The sequence below is a fragment of the Phaethon aethereus genome (genome assembly GCF_964289735.1).
Source record: "Phaethon aethereus genome assembly, chromosome: 12".
In the NCBI taxonomy this organism is placed as follows: domain Eukaryota; kingdom Metazoa; phylum Chordata; class Aves; order Phaethontiformes; family Phaethontidae; genus Phaethon; species Phaethon aethereus.
In genome coordinates this window covers 622,790-643,619 of record NC_138588.1, presented here as the reverse complement: position 1 = coordinate 643,619, position 20,830 = coordinate 622,790, and the positions used below count along the sequence as shown (strand labels likewise).

The 20,830-nt window shown below is 40.8% G+C and overlaps 1 protein-coding gene across 1 annotated transcript; it reads right to left on the bottom strand.

The window, feature by feature from the left end:
- Nucleotides 1-98: 98 nt before the first annotated feature.
- On the bottom strand, nucleotides 99-20,079 carry BLM (BLM RecQ like helicase; the record flags this gene model as incomplete). The annotated part of the gene is made up of 21 exons (XM_082005044.1): nucleotides 99-328; nucleotides 2,061-2,268; nucleotides 3,657-3,779; nucleotides 4,238-4,430; nucleotides 5,268-5,467; nucleotides 5,838-5,985; nucleotides 7,042-7,232; nucleotides 7,666-7,861; nucleotides 8,352-8,512; nucleotides 9,303-9,409; nucleotides 10,249-10,397; nucleotides 10,486-10,584; nucleotides 11,329-11,442; nucleotides 12,899-13,017; nucleotides 13,436-13,612; nucleotides 14,438-15,183; nucleotides 16,201-16,333; nucleotides 17,259-17,380; nucleotides 17,832-18,021; nucleotides 19,177-19,886; nucleotides 19,982-20,079. 21 exons carry the CDS (start codon nucleotides 20,077-20,079, stop codon nucleotides 151-153), a joined length of 4,362 nt encoding a protein of 1,453 aa, XP_081861170.1. The 3' UTR covers nucleotides 99-150.
- Nucleotides 20,080-20,830: the final 751 nt, after the last annotated feature.

Genomic DNA, 20,830 nt, shown 5'->3' with positions numbered 1-20,830 from the left:
AACTTACGAGTTTAAAAACATTTATTTAAGGAGAGTTTTGTACTCGACAAATGTACAAGGCTCAGATTGTTTAGCAAATGAAACAAAAATTTAATAAACAACTATTACATCTTCAGGGGTTGTTTTTGTACAGTATTTACAATTTCCTAGTTACAGTATTGAGTATGAAGGCTGAAGGAACTGTCTGTTTTTGGGTTTCGGTGGTGCCATAATCCCCAGCTTTCCAGCAGCTCCTTGTGTGGCACTAACACTGTATGATGCTGAACTGGATGAAGCTGGAGCCTTTGAGCTAGGCAGCCTTTTAGTCCTTCTGTACTTGCTGTAACCACTGCAAAATTTAGAGAGAAGGTACACATCAAACATCTGCTTTACTTGCCACATTCCCTACACTCATGGTGTACTTACATATACACCATCATTAGGTTTTCTAGACTATCCTTTCATTTTTAATTTTTTTTTCTTTTTTAAATACAAATACACATGGCTGCAAAAATACCTTTGAAATGTAAATCGAGTGTAGCTGTTGCTCTGGCATTTGCCTTAGGGCAAGCGGCAGCTGCAACAGGGACAGAGAATGCTGAACCAATGTGACTCCTATTAATCCAATTAGAATATCAACATTAAGTGACACTTCAGGGTCAACAGCATTTAATGACTAATATTTTAGTAGACGGGAAGGTGAAAAGGGTGTGAGTAAAACCTACTAAGCTGGGAACTGCTATTTGCTACAAAAAACAAAGACCAGAATGAGGAAAAACAAGGCGGAGAAGGAGGCATCCTTGGAAAGAACAGACAATGGCAGAAAGCAGTGAGTTTTAATAAGGTAGACCATATTTCCTCTTTGATGATGAATGCAACATGAAAGCAGTAAAATGTAAGTAGTTAATATACCAACAAAACCTAACAGTCTTTAAAATTCAGGGATGACTCTTCAGGTGGGGATTTTACAGAATGTTTTGGAGAGCACCTTAGTACCATTTAGAGCTACTCTTCCGTATGGCCTGAACTCCTCCCGGCTGACAGATAACGCAATTTCTATGACACTTATAGACTGAACAAAACCCCATTCAAAGAATTATTTCAAAAATGCAAGATGTGGGTGGGTTGTTTGCATAACTGCTCATGTGTACCTCATGTTCTCATCTACCAAGCGAGGTAAAATTTCTGGGTTGAGCGATTAAGTAACCTGACCGTACCACTGTACTGGCAACTTTAATTTACTTCCTTTTTGTGCACGAGAAGCTATGAGCACAGCAAACATTGAAAAGGCATGACTATTAAACCCAGAGAAGAACTTGCTGCTCAAGTTTTCTAATGTCATTCCCCCCACCCCGTTTTTTAAAGAGGGTTTGGGGAGGGCAGAACTTCAGCCATTTCTCCTTTTTCGTTCATTCCCTTTCAGCACTGATTAATTATCATGTTTTGAAGCACAGACCTTCAGCACAAACTGCTACTACTTGAGTTACCAGACTAATAACTACATGAACTGCTAAAATAAGGTCATCGACTCAAAGGATGAGGCCCAGCCTGGCTCTTTCATCACCCTGTGATAGTTTCGTGGTGCATCTGCTGTAGAAGCTCAAGACCAGCCAGACTCCTGGATCCAAATGCTGTGGTCTTGATGCAGGCATTACCTTGTACAGTACAATTGGAAGGATGAGTTCTGAACTCACAAGGAACTAGGAACTGAAGTTCAAATATTCCATCAAATCTTTGAAGTTTCAAGCCATCTTTATGTTTCCAAGCACAGAATCCAGTCAGCCTGGTAATAATGGCTATGTCAGCACACTGAAATTTAGCGTCACTACTTAGCTTGTGGCAGTCAAGAGTGAGAAACAAAGGATAATTGTTAAATACCCTTCCTCACCAGGAGCTTTTTAAACAGAAAATGCTAGAAAGCTGAAGTAGAGCTGCTTTTTCCAGGTACCTGGATAATTCTAATGCCATTCTTAAAGTCCATACTTACTCATGAAAACACAGTAGGAGAACAGTGCAGTCCTGGGATCATCATGATGCTATTATGGACAAAGAGAAGTTACAAATGACCACAAGCAACATACCCTTTGGGATAAAACTGCTGGCTGCCACCATTACTTGTTTTTTTCCTCTTTGATTCTCTGAAGTTTGGCAGCCTTTTCCTTTTCTTTCTTTGGTTTGCATTATTGCAAAAGTAGCTTGAGGTTCTAACTACATCTTCTGTTTCTTCATCGCTCGCAGGTGTGCCGGTGCTTCCTGTAGCCGTGTCCACGCTTTGGCAGGCAGCATCTTCTACAGATAGATGGTGAGTTAAACTACTGAAATCAAGACATTGCCTGGGCTAGTCAGAACTGTCAGCCAGAACACACTGACTGGACCAAAACTTCTGTCCTTGCTGTTCAAGTCATCCTTTGCACTGCCTTCATCCTGGTGATGCTCCAGGCTCAGCTAAAACTCTTTCATAGGTTGGTGTAAACTAAAACTGCCTTCTGTCCTAACGTTATCTACAGAAAAGAATACTGGCCAGTCCTATTTTCTCTAGCTTGGCTTCTTGTCTAAACTATTTTGGTAACACTGGGCTTTCTGCCTTTACACTCTCTTTCCCATGTCAGATGGAAAGAATTATGGAATATACCATAAATATTACAGTCAAAAATGGCACTTATTTTTAAAAAACAGCACCAGGAGACACTGAAAGGCTCAGAGCTGAGAGTGCCTTCTCAATCAGTCATGATCGAGAGGGACACAATTCTTTGCACAGGCAGTAGAATAAAATACTTAAATCAGGTTTGTAGCCATGCATTTATTCACATTGCAGTGTATGAAAGCACAAGCTCCTTAAAAGTAAGCATGAATCACTTTAAAATTGTAGGCCCCAATGTCAAATCTGATAGCCAAGCTGTATTAAATATTCTAATTATAACATACACTACATGCAATGCTCACATGAAGTTACCAGATTTACTAGCTTCAGGACTCAGTTCTCCACTGAGCTGAACTACATATATAAGGTTAGAGCTGTGCAAAGGCATTCTAAAATACTACCATTCTGACCTGATAGTTTTGGGTTTTTTGGTTGGTTGGTTTTGGGGGTTTTTTGGTTTGGTGTTTTTTTTGTTGTTGTTGTTTTGTTTGGTTTTGGTGGGTTTTTTTGTTTGTTTGTTTTTTTGTTTTTTACACTTAGCTTTGAAAGTTCTTTGCATTTGAGCAAGGGCTAGTCAGTGAAGACCTGAACTTGCTGACCGCAATCACTATGAAAAATAAAAGGTAGTAGTTATTGATTATCTGCCAAGCTACAATGTTACCCCATACATAGTAGATGCAGGTGTAAAAATATGCAGGAGATGCAAGACCTTTAAACTTATGGTCAGAATTATTATAACTAAGCATATTACATATATCTCAATAACTAATAGGTTACAAACAGAGCAGTTTGTTTAGTTCTCGTTTTCCTTTTTTAAGCCTTTCAGATACACTGAATTTAACTAGTGAGAAGATAGCAAAGATCTTTGTTCTGAAAGTGTGCAATTGCTCCCTTTTTGTAATTATTACCTTGCAGTTTTGCAAGAATTAGTTATTTGTATTTAAAACAAGGTAACTTTTGAGTGAAACTTCTGATAGAGGAGGAAAGAAGGGTACTAAAGAGGAAAGTACACATTTAGGTACAAGGTATACTAAACCTGCTATGGTCCATTCCGAGTACTTATCCATCACTTTAATTATTTCTGCACCATATTTTTCCAGTTTGTCTTCTGTGACACCATCAATCTGCAGTAAAACCTCCACATCAGATGACAAGGTTTCTGTAATGTAACAAAGTGCCAATTAGACATGTCTAACAGACAAACTTTTTTTAAAGAGAGATCATGGTAGAGTATTCTGGAGGAAATTAATTCCTTTTAGTGCCACTCTACACATTAAGTCCTTAAGGAAGTAAGCCTTTATTCTAGCAGATTTGCTTCTAGTTGGTTCACATGAAAACTAGTCCAAAAGTTTTCTCTGAAAATGCTTCAAAGTTTGCTTTGCTGTATGATTACTTGGGTGGCTCTTGTGCCTACCCAGCAGGACTGCTACAGCATAAACTGCAGTTCCAAGGAATCTGCTGTGTCAGCTACTCCCACAGGACTCACTTTGTTACATGTACTTAAACCTGTTCTCGCTAAATGTCAGAAACCATAGATTATTTCTGTCAGAAAAGGCTACAATTGCACATGCAGTCTACTGCCGACAGGGGTTCCAAGTAATGAAAAACTGACGTTACCTGCTATTTTCTTTAGAGTTGAAGTACTGAAAATATTGAAGTAATGCACATCAAAGACTTTCCCAAGTGTTTTGCATGTGTCTGTAAGTTCCCCAAGGCACTTTTTAACCATCTCTTCCCGCTGTGACATTTTTGCCACGGAAGCCCTTTGCTTTCTGATGGCACTGGCACTTTCCGTTTCATGAAACTCCACCTGTTAAAATAAGCCAATCAATAAATTCTGTCAGGGGAGCTACTGCGGAGCCATCATTAGAAGATTGACTGATAATACAGGAAAACAGTGAAGGAAACCAAAAGTATCCTTTGATGGACCAAAAATAGCTATTTACCCAGTATACACTTCTTAAATGTTTGTTTGTGTGTGGTTTTCTTTGGTGTGTTGTGTTTTGTTTGTTTTTTTTTTTTTTATAGGCTACTCAACCACCCCCAGGTTTCTTCTACTAAGAACTAGCAGACTATACACAACACAGGGAAAAAGTCCTGAGAAACCAATTTACAGCTAGCTTTAAACAGAGGTCACTAGGTCTAATGCTGCTGGCTCTTCTCTTCACCAAAGACAGCACTAATGCAGAGGAGACATCGCCTCAGGCAATTCTGGGACTGGTTCCATGACCTTCTTGAAGTGCATTTTCCATCAGAGCTCACCAGTGACTGGAAAAAAATAGAGCAGAAAATGCAGGAGAAGGTAGCACTGTTCCTTCTTTTTTCCTTAGCTAGCTTTTTCTGTGTTGGTCATAACTTTTCTTTCTTGTTAAGCTGGAATCAGATGCATGGGGGGACAAGAGAAAGATTTAATCCTCTCCGGTCCTTTCCAACTCACCTTTTGCCTCACAACATTATCATTAGAATACAGTACTAGAAATTAGGCTTCTTTGATTCCATTCCCTGCATCTGCTAAAGATTAGCTCCTGTACTTCAGCTGGACGGCAAACTATTTTTAAACGATCCTGGGGTATATGCTACAAAAAGACTGTAGCACGTACCTTAAAACAATACATTAGAGAATAAAAACCAATTAATTGTTACACACCTGTAGTGAGCCATCTAGCACAGCCTGAGCTTTCTCTCCTAGAATTACATATGCTACTGCTTGGTCATTAGCTGTGATATACAAGTCTTCATCCAGAATCTTGTCCAAGACCAGTTTTCTGAACAGTCTTTCAACATTATGCCTTGAGTAGGCAGCTCCCTTCCCAAATATTCCGGACTGAATCTTCGCACTCTTTGTACCTGTGCAACAGAAATCACAGGATTAGCCTGCGATTAGAAAGCCTACATACGTACGTAGTTACAGACCTGTGGATGATTCCCAAGGGTATCCCATAGTCTACGCACATAAAAAATCCATGCATTTAAGCACCAGACACTCCAAGCACCACCAGAAAACTAATATTATCACTATAGCAACCTGAAACGGATTAAAGCTTTACTCTCATTTATTTTGGATCATTTACCACCAAGAGATTCCTGGGAAGAATCATTTTGCAAAAATATATCTTCTTTTAAACCACTGCTGGTATTTACTCAGACCTCCTGATACTTAGTCAGGAATTTATGCACCAAGTCTATTTAGGTCTTGTTTCCAGAGAACAGTACTTACCTAAGAAAATGTCTACCATCATATTCAACGTGTATCTTCCAGAACCTGTATTTCTCTTTGCATTTATTCGTCCCATTTGTCCACAATGCTCTCGTACAAATCTTATGATGCTCTTCACTTCATCTGTTACATTTCTTGATTTGTAATCCTATTAAAATAGACTTGATTAAGAAGCAATGTTATGTAGTTCTGTCCTAATGCAAGTTGTTACTGACAACCTTGTTTTTCATTATTGAGGTTTTTTTTCCAGTCATGAATTAATTTTGTTCCAAACAGAGAAATAGTGATTTTCTAGTTAGCACACCTACAGTGATACAATATAGTCACAGGAATTATGGATTTGATAATGCTCTGAAAAATGTACTAATACATACCAACTGCTTGTATATAATCTCTGTTGTGTTAATTCTATAGAATGAGCTGCAAGATTGCTGTGTGAATACTGGTTAATCAAGGTAAATTGCTCAGAAAACATTCCAATAATTATTCTGCTGCCATACACTAGAACTTACACTTCCAATACACGTTAAATTGAGAAGAGTGGACTGAATATGCATTTTTCTAGTCAATTTTTGTTACAATCACAGCCATGTAAGGTAATGCTTCAAACACAGGACTGAGAAGCAATACCATCAGGTATAAAACGCATCTGGTTTATAGAGACCAGTAACCCTTCCCTGTCTGCTTCAACAGCTATCTTCTCTTCTAGTCCTGTTCATGCTGCTGACAAGTTTGCTGCAATCCTTGATGAGCAAGCCCTAATCCTTGGGCCACCTCAAGCAGTGTACACCTCCTAACGTGGCACTCGCACTACTCTTGTGGCACAAAGCTGCCTTGAAAACTTCAGAGTACGCAGTTGATGGGATTTCCCCATAGCCATTCCAGTGGATCTTACATTAGCTCCTATCTCCTATAAGAGCTGTAGCAAAAAAAAAAAAAAAAAAATCAACACTAAGGAACATCCTTACACCTCACTAGTTTTCCTCTGACAGAAATAGGAGCATCGTAAGTCCATGGATAGTATGTGTAATTCTAATCTATGTTAAACCCTGGAAATAATTTGAAGCATCTAGTGTCACAAAAATATAAGACATCTTATTCGTTTTCTCCATTTGCTTTCCTGAATGTTACGTAACCACTTTCTAATGCACCTAAATGCAAAATCAGTTTTAACACCACGATAAATAAGGGCTATGATTTTTACCTTCTTTCTACTGCAGTTATCACAAATTACTTCTGGGTGATCTTTACAGAAGGTGGGATTAAAGTTAGTTTCCCCAAAGTAGGCCAAAAGCTGAATTCTCCGGCAATCAACTACATTCTCACAGTAATGAACCATACTGTACAGGTTGTTGAAGTGGGTCTGTCTTGTGTGACTGTTTCCATCTTTCTCCACTGGAATGCAATAAATTAAATTGTATTTGTTAAATCTGTGCCTCTGCATTTTCATATATTATCAGATAGACAAAATGCAATATTCTTTTTTGCTTAAAGAAAGATGAGTAGGTTAGTACAGCAATAACCTAGACAGATTTTACCTCTGAAGTTTTAAAGAATGGAGAAGGGAAATAAGACTAGAATGACAAGAATCAAGAGATGGATATGTATGAAGCAAAAGGTTTTTGACTAAAATTAAGTACAAGTGACAAAAATCTTTCATTACAGAAAACCGTTCAGGTAAAGATGCACAGTTCTCCCATCTTTGCAATACCACACTACATACAGCACTTCAAAATGAAAAAATAACACAGTCTAAATGCAACAGAGACCAGTGACTATGTGACGACTTTAATATTGCCTCCATTAAGTTACAAACATGAGAACTCACTCAGTATTAGCCTTCTAAGTCTGGTTACATCACTATAGCTGTAGAAGAGCAGACAGTGAGACATTTCACCATCTCGTCCAGCTCTGCCAGATTCTTGATAGTAACCTTCTATAGACTTAGGAAGAGAAGCATGGATAACATAGCGTACATCAGGTTTATCAATTCCCATTCCGAAGGCAATTGTTGCACATATAACCTGGGAAGGAAATAATAATTTGTTACATAGAGTTATTCATGCAGCACTCTGCACTGAAAATAGACAGGCAGTCAGGATTATGAAACTGTGCAGAACCTAGAATTTCACTTGTAACACTGCAAGACGAGTACAAAACAGCAAAACCACCTTTCATTTCAGGACAGCTATTCCAGACAAAGGGAAAACTCCAAATCTGAGTCTCAATATACAATTCAGCAGCATGCCTAGAACTGTTTCAGAAGCCTTGTACTGCTCAGTTCCTTCCTCCTGGAGTATCATACCTTGGTGCAGTGCTGCAGTCTTTGATTTGTAAAACTCTCAATAAAAAGATGGCTAATGTGTTTTGGCAGATCTGTTCAGATCAGTTATTTAATACTGCATCCGATTTGGCAATAATGTTACACAACTCCGCTTTCATTTACTAGGCCAAGAGGGATGAAAGTCCTCTAAATTCTATTCACTTTTTTCCCCACAGTTGCTTTTCTTTTACCTGGCATCCTTCTTGATTAATCCACTTCTTTTGTACCAGATCTCTGTTGGAGTCAGGGAGGCCAGCATGATAGGCAAGTGCAGCAAGACCTTCCTTCTGCAGAACAGCTGCTGTTGTGTCACATTCGTGACGTGAAAGGCAATAAATTATTCCAGAGTCATCTGCAAATATATAAAAAATGATTTGTGCTACAAAACAGCTCTGTTCCCTTTCACTTGCTTAACAGCCATACCTGTCAAGCAAATACATTTATTCCAGTAGGGAGAGGTTGGTAAGTGTAATGTAATAACTGCTTAATAATAAAGAAAAGTAATTTTATTAACACCACTCCATTTCCTGGTTTTTTTGGTAAGGTGGAATCAAGAAGTTTTCCTGCTCAGTGTTGTACAATCTTAGGATTTAAAATACATGAATAAAGAACTACATAAATCAAACGCTAGAGAGGTTAGTCAATAACATACTAGGTTACAGCACTAGAGAAGCTATGAAGGGAGCTTGGTGCAGTCAGCTTCCAGCAGCAGGAGCTGCAGGACTCCCAAAGTGAGCCTAGAGAGACAGGAATCTCTGAAGATATCTTGAAGTGGAACCACAGATAAGCAGACCAACAGAATTAAACAATTAAAACAGTATGGGTATTAGATGACCTTTATAAAACTCTGAAGACATGATGCTAAAAGGCCTGGCAACATCCAAAAAGATTACTCAAGAGCATTACCATAATTTACTTTTCCATCTTAACTTGAACCCTTAAGTTTAGGAAGCCCATAAATCTGACTGCCATTACCAGTAATATAATTTTTGCCTCCAACTTGTTTTTTCTTGTAAATATATTAGTCACTTACAAAAAGGCACAAGTTTGGCATTTTTACAGCATTATAATAAAAGCTTTTCCTACCTTAAAAAGTAGTTCATAAAAATGCACGCGAGCACACTATACCACTCAGTACTCACGTGGATGATATTTTTTAATCCATTCCAAGCAATCCATTGCCACCTTCTTTGGCTTCTTGGGCAATACATCGTATTTCAAGTTATGCCTGTTGAAGCTCATTGTAAACCTAAAACATGACAGTTCATGGCTGCTCATCAGCTTTATGGGTGCAATAATCCTTTCAACAAGCTAGGTATTGACTGGAATGTCCCAAATTCAACTAACCACTACTTGTTCTGCATTATCTACAAAGGAATTATTGTTCCACTATGCCCACAGAGATTCACATCACTCATCCTTTGGGTCTAAAATTCCTGCATTTCTCCTGTGGCTGTGAGAAAACCAAAGCTACATGCCACTATGTGGAAGGAAGAAATGCCCATAAACCAACCACATACAGCGATTTGCCTCGCCTTCGTTTTCCTTTTGAATACTAGCATCCACATTTGACTGATCAAATTTGCAAAATATAGCGTCACCTCCCTCCTTCTACCCTAAAATACATTTCTAAAATAAGAAATTCAACAAAACAGAATGCTTTAGTTTTCCATTGTGTACAATGAAAACACTACAACACAATCCAGGCCCCGTGGTACCTCATTGTCTATGTTACTGCCAATGCTAATTATAAAACACTTCCAGCTTTTGCAGTTTTCCAGCAGTCTCATAAAAAGCATCCTAAAATACAACTTGCACATTTTGTCAGCAACATAGAAAGTGTCATTATGTTATTTTCTATTAAACAGCTTCCTTAATCATGCAAGGAAGAGTTTGGCAAGTTTTTGTCTTCTTACTTCAATATTTTGCATATAACTCATATTAAATTCCATGCATATGTTCTCATTTAATCAGATACAACTGTATAAGTATTTCAGATGGACCTGTAATGCTTTTCTTACTTTACTAAGTTTTCCACTCAAAATTTCTGCAGCACAAATTGTTTCAGGAAACTGCTGAGCAACTTACACTTGTGGTTTTAGCATCTCAAGCTGATTCTGAATGTCCTTCTGTACTCTGGGGTTAGCAGTGGCAGTAAGAGCCATCATAGGAACAGAGTGAAACTTCTTGCGGAGCATGTTCAGTCGTTTGTAGTCTTGTCGAAAATCATGACCCCACTAGTTTAAAAACAAAATTTAAGTGTAACTGAGTAAGATGCTCCAACTAAGTCTTTTGCCATTTCGAAAAACAAATCAAGGTTTTTACCTGGCTGACACAGTGGGCCTCATCAATGACAAAACGTGCTAGGAGCTGCCTGTTGTAGAGATTTTCCAGGGCTGACATCAGTCGGCTGCTTGCACAAACCTAGGTAAACATCCACCAGTGGCATTAGAAAGCAAACTAACAGAGCAAAGTGTCACCCTACCTGACTATGAATACACAAACAATTGTTCTGTACAGCAAAGTTAATCTTGACTGCACAAGTATAGCTTGAAGGCATAAAGAGGATGGCAATCAGCTTCATTTTAACTGACAACGAAGCAGCTGGTGTGGGATTACTGGAAGGTTCTAGGATCATCTATCCAGAGGTCCTACAATCTGAGTAAATTGAAATGACTTATGTCATGAAGCAGTGCTGAAGAAAGAAACGTAATCAGCACACTAAACAGTCCGCTCTTCTAAAGCTCTTGTAGAATAACATGATTTTTAAAGGCAGCATATAATTAAGTACAAGGCAATCTTTTGACAATCATGTATTACCTTGACAGTTACATATTTTTTCCTGTATTATCTATTCATAGTAGTTTAGATTCTAATAGCTACTTGACAGCATTAGCCACCAATATTTAGTAAGGTGTAGTGAAATGGATGGGCATGGGGGTTTTGTTTTAACAATTTAGATTGTATAGACATAGTCAGTTCTCATTCTTCGTTAATTATTGATTGAAATTAGTTATATCTGTACAGTCTTACTGAATTATCTAAAAAATGTTTAGCAATTTTTTTTGCTAAGAAGCCTACCCTAAGTTCAGTGTTTCCCCTTTAATACTTCACAGTAATCCTCCTCTTGTTGCCTCTGTGATTTTACAATTCAAATTAAATACAAACCTTCTCAGGTGTAACATACAGAAGCTTTATTACAGGATCTTTTTTTGACAATTGCATATATATTTTTGAAGCGTCAGCATCTGTTCTATCACCAGTCAGGTATGTTGCAGCAATCTATGTTAAAAAAATATATGCAGTTTTAATACGCACAAAACAGAAGAACCGCCAGAGATGTTTATAACTAGATGTAGGACTACCAGATAAAAAAGTATATGCATTTACTATCCTCAACAAACATAGCATTTTCAATGCTTCTTCATGTAATTATAGATAGTATTTGAACACCCACCGTACTGTGGAAATCACAGAATTTTTCTAATGATAAAACCAAAAGACTATAAGCCAAATTCTATTCTTCTGCTCCCAATTCTACCAGCAGACCAATAGCTGACTTTAGGGGATGTCTGCTTTCTTTGGACTCTCTTTCCAGTAAATAGATGCGATACACTGTAAGTTTGAGAATGAATTCAGAAAACAGAGATCTTAAAATAAGAAACAAAATTTCCAAGCAGCACAAAAACATGATAATGCCCTCAATAACAGTGCCCACAAACATAGAACAACATTGCACAAGGAGAGATTGAATACAACTTGGAGCAGCAATTTAATATTAAATTTGAAAGTATCATTTACTATTCATGCTAAATAGTAACAAAGGACCTAGATCCTAAGGACAAAAACAATGTAAGAATAGGTCACACCAACAGAGCCAATTCTGCCTGCTTGCCTCCTCTTCCTCTCACGAGAGACAGCTGCAGCTCTGCAGAGGAAATACCTTCTGCAGCTACAAATCCCCAGGAGTCACAGAGCCACTTTACTTGACTTTTACAGCCACGGCAGCCCACAACGCCAGAAAGAGCGAAGAGTGTGGCCAAAGCGTAGCGTTGTGCAGTAGTCACTAACTGGTGGACAACCATCTGAGGGCCCTGTCTAGTTAGACTATCAAAACCATACTTGATGAGAGAAGGATTTGTCTGACCTTCAAAACCCTGCATCATAGTCCCTTCGGTCTCATATCCCAAAACATCTCTGTATTTTTGCCCTAAAAATGTGTTATCCACCTTTGTTTCCCTGATCTCTCAATACTACACTAAGAATGAAAAAGACGCTTCACTTCGGCAAAAGCAGCTTGTAAGTGGTCAGCCTTAGGAACACACATCATCTGCATTTGCATTTCTTTTCTCTGCCTATTACTTTTCTAGAAATGCATACCATCTCCAGAACCCTTCTAGCTCCGAAATTGTTAGTGCTTATTTCTGCTGCAGAGCTAGGCCGCTCCCATTGAGGTGTCTAAACACGACTCTCAGAATCTAAGAATCGGGCATCTGTACTTGAAAGCTAAGTTCCAATAGCAAATGTACATGAGCATCAATACATTTAGCAGTTAGACTGCCAAGATATTCTAGTTCATCTAATTTAGTTCTTCCTAGACAACTTTGTGTGCCTTTTAACAGTTTCCATCTAATCAATTTGTGCAGTTTATATTTGAGACACATAAGATTTGCTGTAAAATTTCAGATTTCTAATTCACTTATCTGCAGTTTAACTGAATAAAGCTGTTTGAACTTACATCTAAAGTCTTCAGTTTCTGAACTTGATCTATTATCAGTGACCTCAGTGGAGAGATAACAATAGTGACTCCAGCAGAGACACACGCTGGTAACTGGTAGCACAAGCTTTTACCACCACCTGTAATGGTTAAACGGAGCACAACAAATGTCAGATATCAAGAGGAAAGGGAGACAGCGTGGCGAAGGAGCAGAAGAGGGGAGACTTATTTCTTACTTCCCATTTTACAGCACTTTCATAAACAATAAACTTTTACCAACTACTGCCTCTAACGTGATACCTGGAGGAGAAGGAAGAGTGATCGTGTGAAATATTATGGAAGGCAGAAGTGCAATCACCTTGTTCAAAATACCACAGTGCATACAATATTCCAGAAATCCTGGAGCCACAGAATTCAAGCAGCACAACTTATTGCCACCTCCACGACGGCAGAGAAAAGTGTGTCACGGGCCTTGCAAAAGGAGCTTCAGGTCTTTATTTCTCAAGGGTGTGCCAGACCTCAAAAGCCTGCAGCTGCATGGCGTTTGGAGATACATACCAGTGGGCATTAAGACGAAACAATCTTCACCCAGAAGAGCAGCATTGATGGCCTCCAGCTGATTCGTCCGAAAATAGTGCAAACCAAACTTTTTGTGAAATATATTCATCATTTCTTCAGAATGGGAAAACTTCATACCCCTGAAACGTTCTAGTGCAGGGTTATTAACTGACGGATCTAGCAGACAAAGAAAATGTACTTACAGTAAGTTACAATACCAAGTTGCGCTATCCCTCTTGCAACATTAAACTGCTTCACTGTAACAGGCGGCTTAGCCACCACTTCAACCCTTTAAACCTTTTAAACTCAAATCATGACTTACTTAAAAAAAAAAAAATGGCATTCATCTAGAATTTAAGAGCGGCTAAAGTGTGAATTTTGATTATATGCAAGTCTCTGGAAACAAGCTTCTTACCCACGACTGCATGAAATGCCTAGTCTTACACTGACAAACTTCACCTCTGTCACAACTAGGAAGAGGCTCCCGCTCCATGGGTACCTCGCAGCAGGTGCTAGCCGAATCAGCGACGGAGACGCTGATGAAACGGGTTAACATCTTCACCTCCCCCTTTACCAACCCGTTCCTACAGTAACCACAAATAATACTGACCCACCCTCGTGCCCCAGGGGGATTAGGTTTGCTGCAACAGCTGCCCATTATTGAGCATTTTGCATCAACAGCTAAAACTGTTGTTGATTCAAAGCTGTACAACCACAGAGTAATTATTTAATTAAAACACAGAAACATTCTAGTTTCCAATTTTAGCAGCTTCATCTTCACAGCAGCCTGCAACCTGCATGGCAAATAAATATTCAAGAAGTTTGGCATCACTTGGAGGATAAAAACCAGAAGATGACTTTGCAAAGAGAAAACAAAAGAAATTTCCACAGAAATAAAAGGCATTGATGTAATCTACAGTAAGTTACTTGGCCTCAGGTTTAAAAATAAGTAAATAAAAATTTAAAGAGGGAAAGACAGTAATCCTAATGAGCATAATTTACCTGAACAGTTCTTTGTTGCCATCAAGAAGCTTGATTTCGGAGCAGCAGGATTTGATACGACAGCAGATCCTTTGGCTCTGGACATTATCTTTGACAAGAGCGATTTGGCAGGTGGCCCTTCCCTGACGGGCTGACACAACGGCATAGATGGCGTTTCAGGTGCTGAAACATTCACTGAATTCTCCCAGCCCTCATCAAAATCATCAATATCAAAGTGATCAAGGTCAAAGTCTGTATCATTTATACCTAAACTGTCTTCTGCAGGAATGCCAGTAGGAGCTTTGCTCTGACCTTTCAGACCCGTGCTTGTAAGAGGCCTCTCCAGCAGATGATGGTTTTCACCGTTTCTCACCCCTGGTTTTTCACACCAGCTGCTGTCGAAGGACATCTCAGAACAGAGGCTGAGGGAAACTCCATCTTTGCCATTTACTTTGGAAGAAGACAGTGCTGTAGTTTCTGGGCAGGTGATGTCCTCAATACTTTGCTTTGAAGCATAAGAGGTATCCAAGGTTTGATTTTTTTTGGTAGAAAAATTTCTTGAATTAACAGTCCCAGAAAGCATAGATGGGAGGTTTGTGGATTTTGGTGAGTTTCTGTCAGAACTGAAGCTCCAGTTCAGACCAGAACACAGAGCAGTACCCGGACACACACAAGGGCCCTGCTCCACACAGGCCTTCCAGTTTCTAGGGAAGGTGGTGTTTATGCTACTTTTGTTCAAAGTGACAGAATTAGCTACTAATTTTCTCCTGGGATATATGGCAAGGGAAGGAAGAAGGAAAAAAAGTCATGATTTAGTCACAAGAAGTGATTTATCAAGTTCTACAACATACGTTAAACAGTTTTGTCTCTCTCCTATTGAAAATATTAACATATGGTGGTTACATTGTATCACTGTATTTTAAATATATTTCAAACTAATCTAGGAAAGAGAGAATAATACCAGAACTCAGTTGAACAAAATAATTACAAAATTACTACATCTTCACTGCAAACATTAAAATAAAAGAATTCCTCATAGCAAGGAACTGATCCAGGCAAGGTAGAGCATTAAAAAAACCCCAAAAAACCTTAGAGGCACAAACCTGAAGTTAAAAAAGTAAACATATGCTTGAACTAAATAATGTTTTTATGTCCCTTCTAAAGACCATGACTGACTACAGTAATAAGAGGAAATACAGTAAATTAGTTTTACTAAGTGTTCAGAAAAAGCACATAGTCCCACTCCAGTAAAAAAAAAACAAAACAAAATCCCAAACTGCAATACTTTGTCTACATACTGCATCATCAGATTACACAGAAATAAAGCAGCAGGCTGTAGTACATACTACATGCAGTACATGACTGGTACATAGATAGTAGGAGAAGTCATAATCACCGTAGTCAGTGATAGCGAGTCTCAGAGAGAGAACATTAAATGAATGCATGCGGTTACAAGAACTCAGGATGACACCTGGCAGTGTGATGTTGTATCACATCACCCTGCTGCTTTGGAAGCATCTGGTGCTAGTCACCTTCCAGAGAAAAGGTACAGGACTACCTGTGCCTCAGGCTGAATGTGGAACTGAGCCTTTCTTCAGGCAGAACACTGGGATTGTAAATACTTTCGGCAGGTTTTTTAAACTTTTTTTCTTCATTTTGTCAGTAATTTTAAGCTTTTGAAAAAGCCTTCTGTACCATCTTTTCAGTGCAATGGAGACACCTGCAGGCATGAGGCCGCTTCACACAGAGCGTGGAAACACGGCACACTGCTTGCAAAAGCATACCTGAGATCTCTCTGCTGGAGAAGTTCTTTCGCACATGACAGAGACTTAAGCTCGTGAAGCGGAATGGCATCTACCAGCTTACAGATATCATCCATGACACCGTAGAGCTGCTGTTCCAAATGCAAGCCCTTATCTGTTAGATGGAGTGTATTTTAGCATACAGTAATACTAGCTTTTATTAGACTATATAACAAGATGATACCACTCTCCCAAAAGACAGTAAATTGTAATAAGTCAGGGTAAATAATTTACTTTCAATATATTTTTTGAAAGTCCATTTGCATAAAGAAACTGTTTCTGCATGCACAAACTCAGCTAGCTTACATATTTTTGCCCTTGCCTTTTAATTATCCACCTCTATATATTTTCCAAACCTTGCCACAGTTCTTTCAAACTTACTTCCAAAAAACACTGAAGTTTACATGAGTAAACCATCCGGATTTTGCCAATGAACTGCACGGGACCTTGACCGGGGGCGTGATCCCTTGGACTAAGTTCTGGCCTCTGCTACACCTGCTGAACTCCGATTTACCTGGTGGTCAGAAGGGGCCTCTTGCAACAAGCTAATGGCCCAAATTGACCAGAAGTTTGCTATAGGTACACTAAAGTATGACAAGATGGAGCTTGACTAAATTAATTTTCAGAACTGCATTCTTAAAATATAAACATACTGCTCTGGGCATTTTTAAATTTTAAATGACACTGTAGAACAGCACCATAAGCTACATTTTTATATACGTTCAGAAGAAAGGCCTGCAGCCTTAAAATCAGGTTGTGTCACACCTATACTTGGTAACTTTCCCTTCTGCAAGTGAAACTCAGAAACATGGTACTGAGAAAAACTGGTACTGAGAAACCTGGAATCAGGATCGGACAACGCCCCTGAGTCTACACAATGTATACACGACATCTGAAAACCCCGTACGAGACTCGGTTCCCTGCTTCCTTGTCCCCATCGGTCACTGTTAATGCTCTCAGATTACATGGGATACGCAGAACAAGAAATTGCAAACCATCCCCAAAATCCAAGACATAAAATTTCAAAATGTTTTATGTACCTGCATCCTCCAGACTAGGATCACCATCAGCAACAGGCTGCCTTATGGCAACCTTCCCAGACTTGGACTCAATGCAGCTAGCTGTGGATCTTCCACCGGTAGGAGATTCTTTGAAAATATTACTAACATTAAAACAAAAAGTCATTAAAATACAGATAACTGTAAATCAATGCATTTTCATAGGAGAAGGTTATCTTTTAAAATAACAGCATCTAAGATGTGTGCAAAAGATTTCTGAAAATTTCTGAAAACCCAGTTAAAACACAAGTAGCTGAGCAGTCTGTAACTCATCCTATGTGCCAACATGTACAGACTTGTTTCAATATTGGTTTTTTCCTCCCACTACAAAAGGAAAAATAACTCTGCTTTTTCTCAAGCAAAAGCCACTTTAAACATTGGCCATAAAACAAAAAGTATTTCATAAGACATTAATAGCAGCTGTCAACCACTAACCTGCCAAGACACAAACAACTCAATCTGCAACTTCTTAACAAGCACTAGTTTCATGTCTTTTTTGGTACTTTCTAAAATCATCCTAAAGAAAGAGAGTTTTATCAGTGGACTTTGTTTTACCTAATGCTTTTTACAGAAGGTGAGAAGGAAGGCAGCTCTTCTTCAGGGGAGGGTGGAACGATATCCAAGTAATCATCCTCTTCAAGCTCAGTGCCTGCGAACAACTCAATGTCAACCTCATCCGGTTCTGGGGGGCTGTTCTTCTCATCGCTGCTTGGCTTCTGGCTCTCGCCACTTTTACCATTAGCAGCTGAAAGAGAAATATATTAATATTGTTGGGTAACACTGGAAACTCCTTCTAGTCTAAACAAAAATGCAACTGAACAGAGGGAGAAGATTATTAGCCAGAATTCAGAACACTTGCTTAATACAGTTTCTGACTTTAAACGGACACAAAAAAAAAAAATTACTGCTCCTTTTTCCTCCCCCATTAAAAACAAATGGACAAAAACCCCACAAACCTTCTTTTAAGTGGAAAAGATATATAGCTTGCCTTTCTCTGTCAGAAGAAAAAAACTTGAGGTATATTTTCCTACAAGATATTTTATAAAAAACTATTGTTATATTAAATGATAGCTTAAAAAGAGTGTAGACTCATCAACTAGCATAGTCCTTATAGTGGAATTAGAAGATAAATTTACATGTATAATGCCTTATAAGACAATGCCTTATAAGACAAATCCTATTAAGAAAGGCCAATATCATTAATATATTAAAATCCCTATCACAGAAAGAGAATAAAAAAATATTCTTAAGAAGAAAAATACATTCACAAATCCTTTCACCATTTAGTTTAATGGCAGCATCAGAGAACAGTGCTCAATACCATTCAGTTACATAAACATATTAATTTCACAAATAAAGAACAAAAGTTTAAAAACATAACAGGTAAGGCACATAAAACAGAGAAGCCAAGAGGAACCCAGAGCTGCCAAGGAAGCACTCTGATGGTCATGAACTTCTTGGTCATAATCGAGGGTTGGAGGTTTTTTTTGTTTTGTGTTTATTTAAATCACAAGAGATCTCTTTTTCTGTTTTAATGTTTCTCATCAATACATTTACACATAAGATGATTTTATGTATCTTTTGTATGAATTTTAAAAGCGCTTTGCTTTCTGCAACATCCCTAGGGATTGTTGCTCTTCATTTCTGGAATGCCATATGGGAAGTCTTGCAACTCCAGTACTGCCACGCAACCAGCTGCTACTTCTGCCACAGAGACAGTGCTCCAGTATTTACAGCCCTGCACCTTCACAAGCTGCGGTTACCGAAATAAAATCCACATACGACTGATTGTCAGATACGAGCATGTAGATCGCTCCGATTTCTGAAAATCACACCCTTGGCGTGCAAACGCGAACATATTTTTTTTCTAGCTCACTGGTACTTTAAAACAAATCATTACCTGGGTGAGCCTCTTCCCTGTCATCATCCAAAATCACGTCAGCAGATAAATCCTCCCAAAGGCCCTCACCCACAGCCTTGTTACCGCTGCAGGGAGCCAAATCCTCAAGGCAAATCAGAGATTGCTGCGACAAGGGTCGTTGCTCAGCCTCTGGAGAGGCCGCCCTGTGCTCCGAAGCGTCGTGGCTGCGAGGCCCCGTGACGTCACCCGCGGTCCCGGGCGGCTCGTCCAGGCGAGGGTTTGACCTCTGGGAAGCCTTGCCAGCGGCCTGCTGCCCTTTGGGGGAGAGGACTGGCACTCTCCAATACTTCTTTTCAATTCCTGACAAATCAAAGTCGTCAATGTCGTCCCACTCATCTCCTACAGTAACGACAGGGCCAGCGGCAGGACCGGGCCCGGCCTGCCGGGCGGGAGCACCGCGCAGCCCCTCGGCCACGCTCCTGTTTCCCGAGGCCGCGGGGCCTCTTGACGCCTCCCGAGGCCTGGCAAGCGCCGGGCTCGCACAGGCCGGCTCGAGGCCCCGTGCACCGGACACCGCTGGAAAGAAGTCCTGGATTTGTGTTTTCTTGTCCTTGGAGGCAGGGAGGGAGGAGGCGAGCGCAGCCAGGGAGGTGTTAACGTCCTTGTCCCTTAACGCAGCGGCGGCAGCGAGGCCCCGAGGCTCCCTGGGCAAGGCGCCGGCCGGGGAGGTCTTCTTGAAGGTAAAGCCCCTGGAAGGAGACGAGCCCCTCGTTAGCGCCCGGACGCCTCCCGCTCCCCAGAAGCTCGCTGCCACCGCCGCCCGCCGGGACCCCGCGGTACTCACGCTGGCCGGTGCCGCGGCGGGGGCGGCTTGCTGAGGGCGCCGCGGGCCGAGTAGAGCTGCAGCTGCTCCCGCAGGTTGTTCTGCGGCACGGCCGCCATGACGGGACGGAGGGGAGGGGAGGGGCAGCCCCGCCGGCAGGGGGACGCTCTCCGCGCCGCGGGGCTACGCTTAGCGCGCGCTCCCCACCTGCTCGCCGCCCGCTCCCCGCCGCCGCCGCGCGCCCACTTCGCATTCGGCGCCAAAACACGGCCTGCCCCACACCATTGGATGGACGCGCCGGGAACGGAAGCGGGGCCACGGCGCGTCGACGGGGAGGGCGGGCCTCCGCCCCGCCCCTCTTCAAAAATGGCGGCGGTGACGTCCCCCGCAGGGCGGGCCGCCGAGGCGGAGCGCGGCGGCTGCCAGCCCCCGGGCACCGCGGCCCTGCCCCAGGCGCTCTATCGCCGATTATAAAAGCAAGTGGCGTAACCGCGGGAAGCGCTTAAACGCTCTGCGGCCCCGTCGCTCGCAGCAGCCGTGTCAGGAGGACGGTGCCCCCGTCAGACACCACCCCCCCCCCCCAGGGGATCCGCCGCATCTCCCACCGGTGACCATGCCGGTAACGCACAGGGCCGCGGAGAGCACACCACCACACCCGTGACAAGTCATCTTTATTCAGTCAGTGGCCGAGTTTGGTGTGAAATCACACGCAACAGAAGTGCTCCCTACTGCCACACGGCCTTCTCGCACGCCGCATGTTTATAAGCTATGAGCCACAAGCTTCCTGCTTGCTTCACTGATTCGCGAAAGAAAATCATACCTTTCTTCTCTATTACTTCTTCTGCATTAAAATACCCTGATTTTTAATAC